Source organism: Porites lutea, chromosome 11 (assembly GCF_958299795.1).
Source record: "Porites lutea chromosome 11, jaPorLute2.1, whole genome shotgun sequence".
Classification (NCBI taxonomy): Eukaryota; Metazoa; Cnidaria; class Anthozoa; order Scleractinia; family Poritidae; genus Porites; species Porites lutea.
Window position 1 is genome coordinate 28,625,925 of NC_133211.1, and position 20,182 is coordinate 28,646,106.

General features: G+C 36.8%; 1 protein-coding gene across 1 annotated transcript in view; it reads right to left on the bottom strand.

Annotated features, from left to right (window-relative positions):
• Nucleotides 1-20,182, bottom strand: part of LOC140952878 (plectin-like) — a 35,041-nt gene that overhangs the window by 3,810 nt on the left and 11,049 nt on the right. The window contains exons 6-25 of the mRNA XM_073402329.1: nucleotides 19,860-19,952; nucleotides 19,126-19,211; nucleotides 18,705-18,785; nucleotides 17,882-17,997; nucleotides 17,343-17,452; nucleotides 16,326-16,445; nucleotides 13,298-13,393; nucleotides 13,049-13,117; nucleotides 12,443-12,507; nucleotides 12,184-12,226; nucleotides 11,742-11,792; nucleotides 11,215-11,289; nucleotides 10,750-10,838; nucleotides 7,275-7,591; nucleotides 6,603-6,736; nucleotides 5,524-5,652; nucleotides 5,038-5,100; nucleotides 1,336-1,497; nucleotides 797-901; nucleotides 612-707 (exon numbers count right to left, since the gene is read on the bottom strand). Coding sequence (XP_073258430.1) covers nucleotides 612-707; nucleotides 797-901; nucleotides 1,336-1,497; nucleotides 5,038-5,100; nucleotides 5,524-5,652; nucleotides 6,603-6,736; nucleotides 7,275-7,591; nucleotides 10,750-10,838; nucleotides 11,215-11,289; nucleotides 11,742-11,792; nucleotides 12,184-12,226; nucleotides 12,443-12,507; nucleotides 13,049-13,117; nucleotides 13,298-13,393; nucleotides 16,326-16,445; nucleotides 17,343-17,452; nucleotides 17,882-17,997; nucleotides 18,705-18,785; nucleotides 19,126-19,211; nucleotides 19,860-19,952 — 2,100 coding nt within the window. The remainder of the gene's footprint in view (nucleotides 1-611; nucleotides 708-796; nucleotides 902-1,335; nucleotides 1,498-5,037; nucleotides 5,101-5,523; nucleotides 5,653-6,602; nucleotides 6,737-7,274; nucleotides 7,592-10,749; nucleotides 10,839-11,214; nucleotides 11,290-11,741; nucleotides 11,793-12,183; nucleotides 12,227-12,442; nucleotides 12,508-13,048; nucleotides 13,118-13,297; nucleotides 13,394-16,325; nucleotides 16,446-17,342; nucleotides 17,453-17,881; nucleotides 17,998-18,704; nucleotides 18,786-19,125; nucleotides 19,212-19,859; nucleotides 19,953-20,182) is intronic.

Genomic DNA, 20,182 nt, shown 5'->3' on the forward strand with positions numbered 1-20,182 from the left:
ATATTAAGATCTCTCCTTACAGATAACCCATCCAGCCCAGGAGAGGTTGGCCACAACACTACGCCCTCTACTCTTTTCGAACAGTAGTGTGGGTTCTTTTACATCCCACAAGAACCAGATAAGAGAAAGTGTTGCGAGACGGGACCTACGGTTTTTCTTCCTTATCCGAGAAGAATAAAAAGTCTAACCGTTTGCTGATGTCATTACAAAGGCAGGACTTGACCGGCGCTTTCCCAACTGAGCTAACCAGGCGGCGGCCTTACTCACCACGATGAAGAAAGTAAACGAAGCTAAAGAACAGTAGACGTCTCACAGGGGTAGTTTTTAGGTGTTCAGCGGTACGTTTAGTTAAAACAGGGTATGCTACAAGCATATGCGTAGGCTGCAAATACATCCATCCCCCAATTTGCTATATTAAATCGTAATTTTTCCAACAGCAGTCTCAAAAGCGTTTAGTGTAGTTAACGTTCTGACTAAATACTCGCTTTCACGGCAAAGTGAATTCGTCAAGCTTTGAACATTGCACGTTAGCACGCCTTCTGTTCATTATCTACCCTGCTGTACTAAACAACGAACTTACAAATGGAACTGCCGAAAAGAGGACATTTTACCTGTTGGTACATTTCAGCATTCCTGATGTGTTGCTGAAAGGCGATCAAAAGCTGGTTTAACCACCACCATTGGCTCCGCATAGCGTTCAAATACGCCTAGATAAAGTAAAAGGAAACGTCCAGCAACTTTATTCACTCCCTTTTCACACGTGACAATTAAATGACTCAAACATAACATGTCTGACCTCTATGGGGCCTGGTGCAGGGTGTCCCGTCTGTAAGATGTTTTCTCCCTTTGTTAGTAACATGGTGTAGTGAGGTTCTCTTTCTCGGACATCAAACTCAACATTCTAACAAAAAAGAGAGTAAAAAAATGCAAGCTTAACATCAGTAGTTTGCTTATTATTCCGTGCGTTAGAACGGAAGTACGGGACAACGCTAAATGCACAGGTTCAACAAATACTGACGACTTCGACTATTACAGGCCTTCCTTTGTATTGCTTCCGTGAGTTCTGATCGAAGTTACCACGATGTACAAGTATCTTTTCAAAAGTAATAGGTGACTGTGTTATTTCGAAACACTAAAATAATGATGTAAATGTTCTTAAAAGAAATGATAAAGTCCACATAAGACCGACAACAACAGCAACACTGAACAATCTGACCCGCTCGTTCTCTCCTCTTCACGCTCAGCAGGCCTGTAAATTCTACTACCTACACTCCAACTTTTGTATCTGCACATTATAATCTCTAGTACCCTTTCCTTTCAAGTATGATATCGTACCTCGCCATTAGCTTGCAATTCTTCGATGTCAAGGTCGGTGCGAGACCAGTCACGTGAAACCTCCGGCTCTTCCCGTTGGTTCATCCAAATTAGTTCTTTAGTAGCTTCACTCATGAAGGTTACCAAACCCTTCAAATGATTAACACGCTCCACCGAACATTTCTATGAAAAAAAAAATACAATTTTATTGCACAGGAAACCATTACCCTTCATCTCAATTAAGGCCCCTTTAAGTACAAGCGCCAGCGCTAGGGCAATGGATAAGTACGCAAAATGTTCAGGGTTTTTTTTAGCGGAGCTCAACGCGCGCGCGAGCGTAGCCCCATACCTAAGAAAATGTGGCAATCTACTTATCCGAGAAATTTTGGTAATCTCGTGACCGTACGTCCGCCCGTACGTCCGCAACAGAGGTATACCAATGTAACACGTATGGTAACCCAAATGCAACTCGAGGTTATTTTGGGAAAAATCGCATAGCCACCCGCGTCTTGTGAAGTAGAGATAACTAAAGAGTCAATAAAGACGAAGGCGGAAATTGTTTCTGTATCCGTGTTGTCTAACGTATTAATTATAAGCTTAGATTAATTGTTATGTCCACAAATTTGGAATACATATAGAGGAAGACAGAGAAAAAGAGAAAGTAGGCGACAGGACATGGAAGCTCAACAAGAAAAAGAGCGACAGAGAGCTAGAAGAGCGAGGAGAGATAAAAAACAAAGAAGACATTTTTTTGTTGGAAGAACAACATGAAAATTTTGTAGCGGCGGTGAGAAAATGAGAAATGCCAGCTACCACCATGGTGAAAATGAGCGGCAGTGAAAAAAATATATATAACAAGAATATGTACGACATTTCCTCACTAGGAAGTTTCAGGAAGTTTCCCGTTGTAGTCGTGCAAAACAACGTCAAAGAAATGTACAAAAAAGGGTTGCTGCACGTGCAAAGTTGCTTTTTTGCTAATTAGACCTATTGTTGTTTTTCACAGTTCTCGTTGCCTTCGCCGCTTAAGGTGATGTTACACGAGACGATTCGCAACGATAATTTTTAGCGCAACAAAGCGTTGTAACATTGTTGCGACATTGTTTCGCATGGTTACAACATTGTTCCAACATTGCAGCGCTGTGTTGTGCTAAAAATCGTCGTTGCGAATCGTCCCGTGTAACATCACCTTCAGCATTACACGATTTTATATTTTGTTTGAGCAAACTATAAATATTATCGAGAACTTCGATTTTACCCCTGGCTAAATCTATATATTATAAATAATAATGATGGTTTATTAAAATACACATGGTGGCATAAAAACTATGAATTACAATGTGCTTACATAAGTTACAACTAAAAATAAAATTACATTTGTTTCAGAGGGACTGGGATTACAGGCTATTGATAAGTTATTTACAATTCAGATACAGATAAAGGACAATACTAGAGATAACTAGACTCGTAAGATTAGTTAATTTTCGCCATTGCTGGGAAAAAACTAGAACCGAAGCGTTTTGGAAGAGGCTAGAACTGCTACTGTTCCTAAGATGGTAAGAGTGGCATTCGGATCGCACGGGAGGGAGAAGGCGGTGCAGCTGGCCATCGGGTTATTTTTGATATTGTGCCACACTTTAAGACACAGGTGGGCGCATCTATCCTCTAAACTGGTAATGTTGGCTTGTGCAAGAGCCTGTTGATAGTGGAGGTCAGGGTATACGATTCGCAGGGCCCTCTTCTGGATAGCTTCAAGCTGGTCAATGAGGAAGCGAGGAAGGCAAGTAGCCCAGACAACAGAAGAGTATTCTAGGACAGAGCGAACCAGGGCGCTATAAATGGTGACAAGGTCCACTGGAGGGACCCCAGCGCGCTTCAAGACCCTGAGAATGTGCAGCCGCTTAGACGCCTTCGAAACGATTTCGTTGGTGTTATCGTTCCACTTTAGGGTGTCACACAGGGTCAGACCAAGTACTTTGTAAGATGACACTGCCTCTAGAGGTAAATTATTGATGGACAGCATTGGAGAGACAGGCTTGATTCTGAGGGGACAAATGGTCATGATCTTGCATTTTTTAGGGTTGAGGTTCATGTTGTTCTGCTGGGCCCATTGCGAAATGCAGTTGATGTCGTTCTGCAGAGATGACGCCTCCCCCAAACTGGTGACCTCAGATATTGTAACGTCATCGACGTACTTCCAGTGGCTCGAGCGGAGGAGGGAGTGAATAGCCAGGTCATTAATCATTATCAAAAAGAGCATTGGACCCAATTTGGTCCCCTGGGGGACACCAGCATGTACGGGCATCCACTCTGAGATGGAGTCCAAGAGCTTAACAGCCTGGTGGCGACCAACATATCTAACTGATCAACCAACCTCTAACACGTAGATGGATTAGCTTGGTCACCAAGATGGTATGGTCAATATGATTAAATGGTTTGCTAAAGTCTGGAAAGCACACGCGGACGAACTTGCCAGGGCAGTAAAGAGACGACACCAGTTGTGCAGCATTTCCAGAAGTCAGTAGGTTGTAAAAGTACCTTTAAGGCTGCCGAACTGTTGGGGGTCAATATGGTGTTTAACGTCGTCTATCAGCCACTCGACAAAGAAATCTTCTAGCACCTTAGAGAGCACTGGGGTCAGGGCGATAGGTCTTAGGTCCCCATTAACCATATAACAAGAAACCTGACAATCGCAGTATGTATGTGAAGGGCGGCAGAGGAAATAAAAGTTTGTTTTAGTCTTAACGCGCCCCGTCCACACAATTTTTACACTCCAAGCTGATACTTCAACCCTAGCCCTTAACGTAAGTTCTCTGCTGGGGTTTCGAACTCTACCAAATTTTCACTTCAAAACTTTAAGAATAAAATATTATCTTTGAAGCTTAAAATGATCCCTAATTCTATTTTTATCCGAAAATCCTTGTAAACAACAAGCTAAAAATACAAATGTCCTAACGGTGACCGGTTGTTTCGCCAACGAGTTGTTTCTTTACGTCTATTTAGGTCAGCTCGCTAACATATTACAAGTCGTTTCGCTAACGTCTTCGCTTAAGTTATATTTGTCGGTTCGCTGGAATTTGTCTTGTTGGCCAGTTCTTTGAATAAGAAAAACTGGCCCGCGTGGAGCTAGCCTGCATAAAAAGCGCTTTATGAGCCAAGCAAGGCGAACACGGCATTTCGCACTCGTTTCGCGCTTCGCGTAAAATGCCGCGTTCGCCTCGCTTGGCTCATAAGGCGCCTGTTATGCCGGCTACTGTGGAGCAGAATAACAATAAGAATAACGTCCAGTACGTCGTTGGTTCTACAATTGTGCATTCGCATTGTTAAGAATAAACAGCGAGGTTCATTTTCTGTTGTTTCAGTAGAACTCAAAGCAAAAGTTCACAAACATTGAACGCAAACTTTGGCGATTTGTTTACCAGCTTCACTAATCACTTTTGGCCAAGTACCAAGCAAAACATTTGGAGGATTCTTTTGCTTTGTCATACCCGATGTCGGTAAACCAAAACTCGCTTGCGAAGAGACTTTTAACATTAGCGAACTGACGTAACACTAGCGAAACGATCGTAAAATGGCCTAGCACGTGCCAATACACTTGAACCGAAAACTTGAACATAAGTGAAGCTATCATCTCTTTTTGTCAACGCGATGGCACTAAATGCACAAACATTTCCGGTGATTCCTAGCTCAGAAATAAACATAATTGTAAAAATGTAAACATACCACAAGAGAAGCATATTCTTCGTGGATTTCGATGACCTTTTTATTAAGTGCCTCCTCATTGACCTGAATTTAAACAAAGTGACAATTAATTATGTTACTTCAGTGTACTGTCTTCAGTGATCCTGGAGAGTTAAACTCGGGCCCGGAGTCCGAGCAAAAAAATCCAGCAAGTGGTCGGAGAGGGTTTGGCACTCGCAGCTGAGGTCTAACGCGCAGGAAAGCGCACACCACTGATAAGCGGGTAAGTTCGCACATTGAAACCTCTTAAACTCACGACTGTATTTTGTTGTTGTTTTCGTATCTTGAGGGACTATTCATAAACTGTTTGTTATGTTACTGAAAAGGAGAGAGGAACTGTACTGTCCCTGAGACAGCTATCTATCTTTATTTGTCACCTTTTAGCGATTGTAACTAGAAGTGACTTAAATCAAAGTTGTACGTGAATAAGCAAATGAATAAGGGTGTGTTATATCTTGCCCCTGGTACCTCTAACTTCTTGATTTTCTTGAGTTCGTCTTGGAACGCGAGCACTGCGTCGTGTAGAATATGATGGTTTTGTTGGTGTTTCTGTGCGGAGGGCAAATCTAGGCCAAATTCTCCCTGTTCAATGTCGGACTAAAAAAGAGAGAAGCAAAGTCACAACACTTATCGTTAAGACAAGGAGGAATGAAATTAAGTCTACAGAATACAGAGAGAAAAACACTGGGGGTAATTACAGCCAATTTCAAGAAAAGTCGTGCCAATAATACCAACGGTAAGTTTTCAGTCAAGTGCGTATGCACGCTGTAGCCGTACAACAGAGTCATGCTCTAACGTAAAATTGGTACCTTCTTGATAGTTTTTCCCCACTACTTGTGAATAACATACAGCTTAAGTTATAAGGTTATTACACACTCGCAAAATTCATGCCCCTTCATGACATTTACCGCAAGACAAGCAGTCTTGTTAGTACCTTTTTTTTGCAAGATTTTGAATCCATATTTGAGACATTTCATCACTGCCTACGCAAAATATTTCAATTGCCAATAGAGGAGACGAATTTAAGCTGCTAACATAGCAGCATATCGAGTGCGAAGGCTCTTCTAGCTGTCAGTTGGCTGAGCCAGTGCGCGATAAATGCGAACAAATTACAATACCTTAGTATAAGGTGGGCACCTGCTGCTGATATGGATATTAACATATTTGGAGAACAAACCCCAAATCGCAAAACATGAATAAAACATTACAAGATTATCAGTAACTAAACACTCAACAAAGTAGCGCGAAAAAAAAAAGGACTTTTTCATTACTGAATTATTTATCACTGACCTAACTTTACTACTAATTATTTAAACAAACTCCACGAGCTGGATCAGCAAAATATTACAACCTTGACAATACTTAGGGAAAAAAGTTAATGATCTTCGGGATGAAAGGGAAATTTTCCTTGCTTCCAAGAAAGAATAAGATTATTGGTCTAAATATATCACATTTTTAATGTACACTTTAAAAAAGTAATGAACATTTTGAACTTAGAATGAAATATTTAACAAGAACGTTTGTTAACGTTGCAGGTCAGTCATTACCTTTGTTTCTCTTATCCACCTAAGCATTGCATTCAGTCGATGTAACTCGTCTCCAGTTTCCACGCTAAACTTCTTTTCATTTCCACCCTGGGGCAAGTCTCCATCTCCATGGAAAGTAACGCTATCACTCGTATCTATATTATACGGAAAATGTAAAATAAAAACAACTTAAAAACATTGCAAATCACACGATTGTCTGTATTTCACTTTTAATCATGGAGCTCCTAAATACATGTTTTTGCAAACATCACACTCATCACACTTATATCCCAATCACATTACATTCAGTCACGTTATATTTCTATTCACATTACATTCAGTCAAGTTATATTTCTATTCACATTACATTCAGTTAGGTTATATTCACATTCACATTACATTTAGTCAGGTTATAGAATATTCCTTTTCACATTACATTCACTTGAGTTATATTTCTACCCATATTAAATAAAGTCAGACTATATTCACATTTCATTCAGTCGGATTATATTCCTATCCACATAACACTAAGTCAAGTTATACAACTAACAGCGCGGGTTCTCGTTATTTACTTTGAGGTCAATCAACTACTTGTCCCTCCCTCACCTGGTAAGTAAGTGCACTAGTTAATTCTGTTTCCCTTGAATCTCAATATTTCACTCATTTCCAATGTGTTTGGTATCTTTCACTCACCTTCGTGTAAGCCCTCTCCAGACATAATGCGAGCAACAGTTGTCCTCGATTCTGTGGGAGTCCCTTCTGAGGAGCGGTATGTTCTCTTTGTAATGGTTATGACTTTTCTCCTTGTCCTTACTCCCTCCTCCTCGCCTGGGTATTCTGAGGTTGGCATCGTTTCTTCTGTAGATACAACAGTCTTCTCTACAGGTAACTCCAATTTCATTTTCTTGCTACTGTCCGTTGTGGAATATGCGTGGTACGTCAGCATTTTAGTGGAGCGTGCTTCCAAACGATCTTTTATCTCTGACCAACGCCTTTCAATCGAATGAACCCTAAGAGAAAAACAGAAGTCATTGAAAGGATGTTTACTGGTTCCTGTAGGGTCAACAAACCTAATAGCAAAGAAGATTTCATTTCATAGCGGCGACACCAATACGTGGTGCTAAACTTTATTCGCCACAGAAAAAACGACAAATAAAAGGGAAAAGATATGGGTGTTGATCAAGGTAAGATGCAAATGATTGCAAGTCTCAATCTCCTCTTAAGCAGTAAGTGCGTACTTGCTGTATTAAAGTCACTTTCCATTCTATTTTTGATTAACATTTAATTTGCCTTCTTTGAGATAACTTATGGAACTGACGTCATCAGCCACCAATCCCAAACTTCTCGTTCAACCCTGAGGGAAGTGCTCCAGCGTAAAATTAACTAAACTAACTCCACGACTCCTTGAGATATCTCTATACAAAAACTGCCTAATTTTAGAGTAAATGTGTTAAGCACGACTTAGGCCCCGTCCACACGTATCCGGATATGTTTGAAAAAGGAGATATTTTCCTCCATTTCAAAAAAATACGCATCCACACATGACGTATTCGAATCGTTTTCTTCTGTTTTCGCTCGTCTACAAGAAAACGCTAAAACGATGGAAATACGATAGCATCCCTTATTGGCCATGCGTCATGTTATGATTTAATATATACATACTGAGAAATACTCACCAAAAAGCTATGTAATAAATTTTCGTACGCAAATTAGTTCTAGCCAATCAGAGGAGCGAACGATGGTTTTCACACGTGAAAAAAATGATACGTCCAATCAGAATCGCGAACGATGTTTTTTCACTTGTGAGAAAAATGCTACGTCCAATCAGAAGCCACAGAGGTGTGTGACTTTTGCCTTTAAAGTTCAACAATTATTTTTCTTTAAACAAACAAGTCCATAGCTATGCCACTAGACACGCGAACGATTTTCACCTTCCTTCTTGTAGAACAAACCTTCGTAAATTTTCTGTCAGTTTCCAAGGGCCTACTTATTATAACTCTATAGAAAATGATATTAAAGAATCTAATTCTCTCCACTTATTCAAAACGAAATTGAAAAAAAAATTATATATGAATTTATAAATCTTGTAGTAAATAGTTATATTTCTTCACATGTCTAATATTATTTTTATACTTATTGTTACCTGTACCATACCTTATATTTTGTCAACTCAGACTATGTAATTAGTTAATTTATAATTACCTTCATTGTATTTTACTTTCGATCCTGGCCTTACCGCTACTGTTAACTTTATTTTTACTCTGAGGGAGCCCAATGTCTATAAGCCTCATGGTTTCTTTTTGGGCTTCCTCGCCACTTTCATTTGCTTTTGTGTAACTGTCTTGTTTTATCGTTATTTGTATTTTGTGGTAAATCAAATAAAGTTAATCATCAAGTTAATCATCATGAGCTTCGCATCAAAATTCCCGCCTTTTGTTGCAGCTTGCAGCGACGCTTCACACACATTCAACGAGAAAAGTTTTACTCAAACAGTTTTTCTCGCTAAAAACGTTAAAAACATTTCGGAAATGGAGTGGAATAGTTTCGTTTGTTTCAATGTCGATGAAAAAAACGGTAGAGAGCCGGCGAAACAACAAGGGAAAGGGAAAACAGAACGAGACGTAAGCTTTTGTTGTGCTTTTTGTCGGAGCTACTTTGCCTTTCATTTAAGCTTAAGCTTATAATATTGAAACCGGCCATTTTACTTAAATTCACTCATTTTCAATTGTGCATTGAGAACAAACAGTTAAGATTACTTATAGTTCTTGGATTACCTCATATCCTTACCGTCCTTTATGTTTTTAACAAACGTTTTTACTATAAAGCTGATACTTCGTTTTCGTTGTCATTTTGCGGTAAGTGTGTAGCGGCAAATTTTAGCATTTTTGAAAGATTTAAAATAAAAAGGCCGCCAAAATGATGAATGTCTCAGTATGTATATAATAAACAAAATACCACATGGAATATGCTTTGTACGGTATTTACGCACTCGTTGTTTTTGTATCAGAAATCGAACGAGTGAGCGCAGCGAACGAGTAAGATTTCTGATACGTCAACAACTCGTGCGTAAATACCGTACGCCAGCACTTTCCATGAAGTATTCTCTATGTATTTTTAATGATGTATGTTTGAGTTTGACATCATCGTATAAACCCTTTCATGGTGTCGGCCAACTGATATAGTCTTTTATATGTATGATAATTAGCCTTTCTGACCTCGTTTGAAAGTAAGAATTCCTTTGTATTCTGCACATGCTTATGAGGTCAGAAAGGCTTATTATCATACCTCCAACAGAATATATTGCAGCAACGAGCCCAAAAGTGTGATCGCTTTTGATTTATTCACATTCTTTCATACAGAATTAATCCAATCAGAAGGCAGCTGGAAACTGTCCTTGACTTACGATTGGCTAATGTCTGCATGAAAGAATGTGAGTTGATTAAAGGAAGTCACACTTTTGGGCCGGGCTCCTTGCTGTATTAGGTTGAATATGATCTTCCGGGTGACGTTTCCACAACCTGGGCCCAGTTGCTCGAAGCATGGTTAGCGTTAACCAGCGTTTAATACCTTGATAACGTATTGGTTTTGATACTGCTTAACCAATGGTTAAAGCTAACCATGCTTTGAGCAACTCAGCCCTGGGTTTAGTCATGTTCAGAGTCAAAGTGAGTTTTATCACGTCAGTTGATGGTTTTAAACTCTGGTTATCGACCTGATTGGTCAGTTAAGTCGGGATCTTGTGATGAAGACTGGTAATGTCCTGGTAAGCCCAAATATATTTACAGCGGCTTATGCTACTAGATGAGATACGGCTGCTAGCACGCATAATCTAAGAAAATGTAGGATGAGAGTCAGAGGATTAACAGAGCTACAGATTTAAGTTAAAGTGAAGAATTATGAGGAAACTACGTTGTAGCCCAACATTGTTATTACTCGATGAAAATGATTCACTATCTTTTGTAACTCTAGCATAGAATCACTCTAAGAAAAGAAAACGATGATTGATCTACTATGATGGTCTACTATGCAGCAAAATCGATTACTCACTGGTATCGTTGATCAGCGGATAATTACGTTTCGTTTACGTGTAGCACTAGATAGTGACTGGTGAACAAGCTCCCCAAATTTAAGCTTTCAAACGATTATCTCATCAAATATGTCAACTTACTTGATCCTTAGTTCATCAGCGCGTGAGTACCGGCCGGCAATCAGAATGTCCACCCCAGAAATCATGTGTTTGATGCTGGACTCGAACATCTGCCATATTGCACGGAAAACAGTTGTTTATAGGGCAACAGGAGGAACATATTGAGAAATGAATTGGTTAGTGACTCAGTTCCAAAATGTCATAGTATATTACTTTTACTTTTCTTGGTCCTGGTAACAGCTTTAATTATCTCATGGCTCGCAAAAAAGCGTAATGACACAAAAAAATAATTAAAATTAAAATTTTAAAAAAATTAAATTAAAAATTAAAAAAAAATTAAAATTAATTAAAAAGTTTAGTATTTATTTATAACAGTTTATACATACGAACCGGTATTTGTGTATTAACTAAACTTCTTTAATCTATTTATGGTAGCTATTATTGTAGTTCAAAAAACGTTCAAATTGGTTAACAAATTACACTAACCACAAGAGACTTTTCAATCTGAAAGAAATGTTTCCTCCGGGTCTCGTGATCTACAGTGTCACCAACATTTTCCTCCTGTGGCAGAAAACAAAGTATCAACTCGCGTGTTCAGCTTGCGCCAAAACAACACCACATGACCTCCTTACTACCAGGAAAGGTAATAATTTGATCAGGGTTAAATAATTCCGTCAAACTGTAAGTTATAATAGAATGTTTGCACTTGCAACAAACCTGACGCAGAGGCGGAAGAAACGTTTTGTTTTTACTGTATATCCACGAAAGAGAAATCAAACACTTTCGTAACTTCATGTCGTTCCTCTACTTTTAGAAACCTTCACGAATTAAATTAGAAGACCTTTTCATTTACGGTTTGGACATCTTTGGAATCTTCAGTGGTACCAATACGTTTTTTAAGAACACATCAGCCATAGAATTATCCACCCTACACAACTCCACGATGCTCAGTAACTAGTATAGTGGATCAGTACCTTGTAAGTTATTTTACTGGTAGATTTTATTCTACTTACTGATTTGATCCTGTCTTCAATATCATCCAATGATGCATCAACAAGAGTTGCCTAACAACAACAAAAGAAACCGCAATAAGATCTGTTTCCCCTCACCAAAGCTATATGTAGCTAAGAAAAAAAAAATCACTTAAACTTAGACAACTTAAACTATTTTTTTAAGGCATATGAATAGCAAGCGGTTGGAAACGCGTAAATCATCATATAGTACATCTTAGGCACTGCGCAGACACCCGTGACTTGGCGAGATTTAACTTTTTCAATATTTACATACCGCGCACTATAACACGGTGCTGTCTTTCATGTTGCCTTTGAAAAAAGATCAGGACTCAGAACAAGCAAAGTGAAATTTTTAGTGATGGGTGAGGCAGAAACGGTGCCGGTTCATTGCTTTTACTTCAGTTTTAACCTTACTGTGTAAACTAGTGCTAGGCCTACTGACCTCTTTTTGTATCTTTTCCGCAACCTGAAACATCTGTTCCAGCCTTAAGAGATTCAGATTTCCACAAAGATTAGTAAGAAACAGGTAACAATAATTAGTAAGGCTAGAAGTTGGAAATGTGGAAAAGTGTAAAGACTGCAACAATACGATATCTTACACTTACAAGTAGACTGAAATTAATACAATCCAAGAAGCACAAATATATATGAAGATTGTAAAGAAAGAACGGCAAAACAACCCAGTCTATCATGATCCTAACCTGGTCAGTTCGATTCTCAGCGACTTGTTATAGTTATCCTGTGTCTCAACCAGGTTTGTCCATAACTGTTCAAAACAAACCAAGAAAATGTGACTGAATTTAAACACGATACGCTAAAAAAGACCGTAAACACGGACGTGCAGTGAAAAGCAAAATTTAATCTGTATTATTGCCTAGGTCTCGTTTAATAACTTTTGTTTACCCACGGCAGGTGTTACAATACAAAGTCTAGAGTAATTTTACTTAAACCTTGAAATAGGTACTAGAATACTACGCACTATTATGCACTAATTATATTATCTTCTCTTGTTTGCCTCTCGCTATTTTGCACTATTTGTTAGTATTTCTTTCACGGTTCAAGTAAAATAACTCTAGCGGGTCGAGGAAATCACTACAACTAATCAAATTCAAAGAAACATAAGAAGGATAAGAAACCCAACTGGCTACTGATTTGCAAACGTTGTCGAGGAGATGAACTCGGGAATACTGTGAACAAATCTAGCTAGCGGTTAACGTGGGACTTGAACTCGGGAGCCTACAGCTGTATGACCGCTCAGCCACTCTACTTTGAAACTGTGAAGTTTTGTATTCAAACGCAATTCCTACCACTTCCAACTCCCTTGGACTGCATTCAAAAGGAAATTCAAGCCATGTTGCCATGGGACCATAAAGGGCCTGAAAACATTAAGATATAAAAATAAGACTAGACAGAAAGTAACATAAATAAACAAAACTAAGACATGGTGCATCCTGTATTGCAACAGAAAGTTCTGCTGCAATAAATAAGCATGAATTCCTCCCAGCTAAGCCTACATATCTGCCGGCATATCTCAGACCACAAAAACATAACTTTACCTGTAGTTCACGGAAGACCATTTTAAGAGTATGTCGTGAGCCCTCCATATCAGGAAATTCAGATATACGATAACGATTGTATTCAACTATCAGTTCCTGAAATGTCAAAAAGGACAATAATTTTCTTCCCCTCAGAAGAGCGACTGGTATATTAAGTATATTTACAATAAAATAAGCTTTTCAAAGTATAAAATTTCAAATAAAAATAAAATTTACTAATATGCTTCGTATCTAAAAGATGCCAAGAAATACGCTAAGGATTGGGGCATGGAGCTTCAACTAAGCTACCCGCACCAAGCTGTTAAAACAGAAGATACCAGAGAGGTGGATAGAGCGTCTATCGGGAGATGTGCTAAGGCAGCACTAAAGAGAAAGCTGATGGAAGAAGTTTAAAGGTGAGAACTGGCGAGAAATGCTTGTGACAACAAGGCCGAATGACAATGACTTAGAGTGCGACTGTCTTGTGGGACTTGCAGCCTGGAGATCAGCACCGTCTAGTACCATCGCGCGCGCACAGAAAATATACCAGTAGCTCCTTCGAACAAAAATATACCACCAGAGAAAGACAGGATTGAACCCATCATCCAATGTCACAGGCAGAATAAGTGGCAAATCCCAAGACACCATGCAACAGATACTTGAAGGTTTTATAGCTTTGACCAAGACAAAATACCTTGATTGACAAAATTTGGTGCTCAAGTTCCTTTTCTTAAAGGTGCTAAAAAAACTGGATCTGATCGACACCAGTCTCCCTTGGTGCTAAAGCGTATTGCAATGTTCTGTTTTTTGAAGAAATCATTAGAGTTAGAGCAAACAGAAATACTAACATCATTAAGGAGGAGGAAGAAGGAGTAGAGGAGAGGAGTTGCCCATAGATGGACAACAGAGAGGCAGAGAAATCAGAGAAGACTGCCGTGATGTACGCGACACTTCATTTGGAACTGGTGACCCAGCATCCATCATTGTCCATGTATTCAAAGATGCCTCCAGGAATACAGCCATGAGCATAGAAAAAATGTTCGGAGAATGATAAGGAAGCAGATACTGAGACGAATGCAGAAATAGGTGATAATACACCCTCTAAGCATTGCAAGGTCATTTAAAGCTCTTACATATATTTCCTCCACGTAGTATCCTGTCCATCAACCTTACTGTCAATTTACTAATTAATTTTGTTTCTTTTGTATTAAGTGTATTTCTTTTCAGGTATTTAAGTAACTATGTTTATGTAATGAGAGTAAGAAGCAAATAAATGAAATTTAAAAAAAGTTTTTACATAACCTGAACCAAGTCCTTTTGAACCATTGTCTTATAAAGACTTTAATGTTATTGATTAGTTCAGAAAATTTATAGCATAGCTATATTTGGCATATGAGGAGAAACTTGAACGTTATTAGTTTTTTTACGGATGGTTCCTGAGACTTGAAAAGAAGGGGCCAGACCCTTGCAACCGTTGTTTATTAGCTGTGAGCCACTTCAAGGGAATTTATGGTTTGCCCAGAAAAACTAGATTTTATTGTACAAGAAAGCTCTACAGAAAGCTTGTTTGACTTGAACTGTGAGAATGATAAGAAAGGACTTGCATACTCCAGGAGACAGAAGTCTCCATGTTTCCTGAACGACTTCAGCTAAGAGTTGTGTTGAACTAAGGCTGAAATTATTATTATTATTGCTCTTATTATTATTATTATTATTATTGTATTATAATTATTATGCAGTTGACAACGTATGTAGCTAAGAAAAATTAATTAATTAGCCACATAAGGGTTGCTACACACGAATTCAACATTGAAAAAGTGATAAGGATCAAATCTTCACAAGAGCAATAAATTATCATTATCATTAGTATCATTATCCTTATTATTATCATTATAATTATTATTATCATTATCATTACCATTATCGGACTATTGATGTGTTTCCTTACTTCATATATATCTTTTTATTTCATTATTATTATTACTATTTTCTTCGTTTTTTAGCAGTTGAAAGAAACTTTTGAATTTTAGAGGTTGACAGTTTTTTTTTTTTATTGAAATGAAATGTTTTTTAATTCGAAAAAATTTTTCTTAGTTTTAATTAACTTATTTTTAAGCTAAATTAAGTGCTTTTTAAATCGACAGAAATTGTAAATAGTGTTTTTGAATGAATAGTTTTTTCTTTTTTTTAAGCGAATTAATTGTAAATAGGATTTTAATAGTTTTTTAATAAAATTGTCTATTATTATCATTACCATTATCATTATAATTATTATTATCATTACCATTACCATTATCTTTATCATTATTATTATCATTATCATTATCATTATCATTATAATTATTATTATCATTATCATTACCATTATCATTATAATTATTATTATCATTATCATTACCATTATCTTTATCATTATTATTATCATTACCATTATCATTATTATTATCATTATCATTACCATTACCATTATCATTATTATTATCATTATCATTACCATTATCATTATTATTATCATTATCATTACCATTACCATTATCATTATTATTATCATTATCATTACCATTATCTTTATCATTATTATTATCATTATCATTACCTTTATCATTATTATTATCATTATCATTACCATTATCATTATCATTATTATTATCATTATCATTACCATTATCATTATCATTATTATTATCATTATCATTACCATTACCATTATCATTATTATTATCATTATCATTACCATTATCATTATTATTATCATTATCATTACCATTACCATTATCATTATTATTATCATTATCATTACCATTATCATTATTATTATCATTATCATTACCATTATCTTTATCATTATTATTATCATTATCATTACCATTATCATTATCATTATTATTATCATTATCATTACCATTATCTTTATCATTATTATTATCATTATCAGTATTGTCATTGTCATTGTTATTAAGCACTCATTTAAAGACATCAAAACTCAGTAGCAGCAAAGTTAGCAAATTTGAGGGCTTCAGCCATGGAGCAAGATAAATTCATTCTTAACCTTTATTCCTTGGACAGTTTTTGGAAATCGTTGCTTCTCTAATCTCTGCAGGACTTGTTTAATGCACCCAACCAGTGTCCTTGCTAAATTGCAGTATTCTTCAAGCTTAAAAAGCTTTTCCTGTAGGATTGCAACCATTTGTCACACATAAATAAACAATTAAACAAAACATGAAAAAATGTCATCAAGTTTGTTATCCCAACTTTACTCCCACCTTTGTGTGCCTGGTAATCAAAAATATAACCATAACACAAAAGGCAACTTAAACAATAACAACACCACCCTGATGGAGGAAACTTTTCCAGACCCAGTAAAAGTAAAGTACATAATTCTCTTTAGATTCAGTCCACTGACACTATTCAAGAATGACAACACATAGCTGATAAATATAATAAGTCAATCAGAGCTTTTAGTTTGTCAGCCAGATGTTTTCCATTAGTGGAACAAAACGTTTTTCTAATGAAGACCTTGGGATAAGCTTAGGGCAAACAAAAGAGTCGGCCTTATGTCTCTTTTAGGCCTCTCCTTTTTGACCTTAGAAATCGCATCTGTATTTGGCTGCTACTCAAGAGTATGGTGAATTAAAAGAGCTATAGTAACACTAAATTTAGGGGTTAACCAATAGCCTATGGCTGTAAACAAAAGACTTAAGCTGCTCTTTAGTGCCAGAGGTAAGTATACGAAAGAAATTTGAAGGGGATGTTTATTTGGAGAAGGTACTAATTGAGCATTAACAGCAATCAAATATGTGCTTGTGTAGCTAACTACAGTCAACTCTAGACACTCCACTATAACAGACACCCTGATAATATGGACAGCAGCTGAATCCCAGGCAGAAATAAATTGCAGACGTTTGACAGAAATAACCTTCTGTTTTACGGAGTGTCACAAATGAGGATGCTAACTTCACACACACTGTGTGTGCTCTAATGCGAGTTGACCGTTCATACACATATAAAGTTACATAATAGTATTTTAACACAAATAGATCTGTGGAGCAACTTTCCAGTCACTTACATTATCGTGGAGAGTTTCTTGCACTGTAGGTTCTTTTGGAAATATTTCATACAATGAAGAAACATAAGTCATGACAGACTTTTCATCTGGGTGGTCTGTTTGAACCAAATCTACAAAAAAACTTCAAAGTAAATTTAAAGCTCTCCTTCAGACCCAAAAATAGCCTTAAAAACCACTCCAAAAGACACAGCTAGAAAGTACTTCATTTAATAAAAGTACTCAGACAAACAAGTCAATGTTTATCATGAATGTAATTTTCCACAATTAATGAAAACTTATTATCAAACAAATGTGCATTTTTTCAAAGCAAATTTCCTTCAAACTAAAGCTATACATGTGCATCACAAATATGTAGTATTACAAGGAAAACAGTTTTCAGAAAGACACTTGTGTAGAGTAAACATTGGAAGCACTGAAACTCCTCTTTGCCTATTATTTGCCTAGTGTTGATCTGAAGTGAATATGCAGTTATTGTTAATACATTAAGATTACTTTTGAAGCAAGCAAACTCATTTGCTAAAAAGTAATTATTTACATACCTTCCACATCTAGCAACCTTGGAACACCAAGTTCTTTCTCTGCAACATGAAACGAGTACTCCAAATTTGTTTCCGGACTTGATTTGCTCAACTTGGAAAAGTCCACAAGGTCAGGTCTGTAATTGATAGATGAAGTACAAAGAAATTACATCTTCAACAAATTACTAATAATAATTAATTATTGTTAAGTATTATAAGTACTATAAAATTATTGCTAAGTACTATACACCATGTAAGTATCAATTATAATAATAATAAATTTCTTAAAGATCCTCGATTAGACAGAATTGGTCCAGCATTCAGTAAGTTTTTACAACATGTATGTATGTACCTGTATGTATATATGTATCAACTTTATTTAAAGAGGGTAACACTAAACAATAACCAGACAAACCTGCAGCCCTCATTATGAAACAGTTAACAATTATTACAACTAAAAAATATAGATAGAATAATCTGAAAATTACAATTAAAAAAATACAACAGTAAAAAGTTCAATTCAAAGTTGTGAATAGGAAATCATCGAATAGTAAAAATTACACAAGGAAAATTAAGTCAATTCAGGCCTTTTAAAAAACTATGTACACATTCAATCATCTTTAAAGAATTTGGCACTGCATTTCACAATCCTGTTGGCCTCACACCAAAGTACGCCAAATCATTTTTCAAATCATGTTGATAATTAAATGTCAGTTACTCTACTCAAACTAAATAATACCTATACAGGGTTGACATGTACCAAAACATATACTTAACTGCCATAACTCTAAAGAAAGTTCTTAAAGTTCTGGTCTAACAATGAAACAACGCTACATCAAATAACCTGTATCTGTGAATAACTGCATTGAATGCCAGTCCATCTTTCCATGAATCTGTAAAGTTTGTCACATCAACTGAAGGATAACTAAACAAAAGTTCCACACTCAGCAATGTTACAAATTTTTGGGTTACTATTTACTGCCATGTCTGACACTGCAAAGTGTGGCAAGTAGACTACAAAATTTAAAAACAACGTCATCAAAAACAGCCCCCAAATAAGGCTTCCTTAAAATTTTGTTTTCTTAATCAGTTTGACAAATGCGACCACGAACAGCTTGCCTGGAAGAAGGGGAGAACAAGAAAAAAAACATTTTAAGATAGTTCTTGATCCCTTTTTGCCAATATAGAACTCTGAGTAAAGCCTGCAATCTCTTGTCTATTAGGTAATGTGCATTTCCCTTTTTAACAGACTTTTATAAACATACCCCTGGGTTACTTTCTGAGCCCACAAAAGAAGAGCATCTTTGGCTGTCATCTGTTCCTGTTTGCCAACAACTTCCACTTCTGAAATCTTATAATAATATGCATGTATTCTTACTTTGAGCTAAATTTGTATTAGATTTAAAAGGGCTGTGTCACGGCAGTCCAGTTCATTTTGTTTAATTTGCCAATTTCTCGCCCTCAATCACTATGGAACTTAAAGTAAGCAAAGAAATTACATGTAAATGACAAAATCAGAGACCCAAGACAAACAAATATGTCTCCTGAGCATTATTCTTGAAGTTGTAAGTAGCAGGGGTCAACTTTGAAAAACTGTTAGGCTGAACAGTTTTCAAAAATCCTAATTTCAATCCGTTTCAATCTTCTTCAGTTTTGCCCATCCGTGACATCTGTTGTTTCTGTTATGTTATTGTAACCTTCCTTTAAAGTTTTAAGCGGTTATTTTTATGTTTCTCTTAATTTAACGGGCATTTTGTGATTTCCTAATTTGGCTGAATTTCGTGACACAGCTCCTTTAAAGCAGGCTCTGGCAAACAGTGAAAAAGTGCCACCTTAGTGTCACATAAGTGCTCGCTTCCAGTGGAAGGAGAGAATCCGCCCTTCCACACCTACCTCCACGTGCAAGCACCCTTCGATCTAACCTATTGACACCTAGTTAAATTTTTCCTTCATCTTCTTTAAATTGTCTGGAGAAGCCTGAAAAGAGACTGCAGCTCACCTGGTAGTACAAGATGATTGTCCATATCAGTCCAAGGGTAAGTTTTGGACTTCCATCAACTATGTCTTCACTTCGAATGTTTACAAGTTTAACCTTGGAGGAAGTAAAAATCTGATAAGCAACAACAAGTTACTTAAAGTAGTACAGAGATGGCACCAGGATTGTTGTTCAATCTGGACCCTGGACCCACATGTCTAGACAAATTGTTTCCTTCTACAGTGTTTGGCAGTTCCAATATCTTGATAACCTACAGACGTACTTCTGAAAAAAAATGTGTATTTTCTTTTAACGAGAAAGAGTGACCGCTAAAGTTTACAATAAAA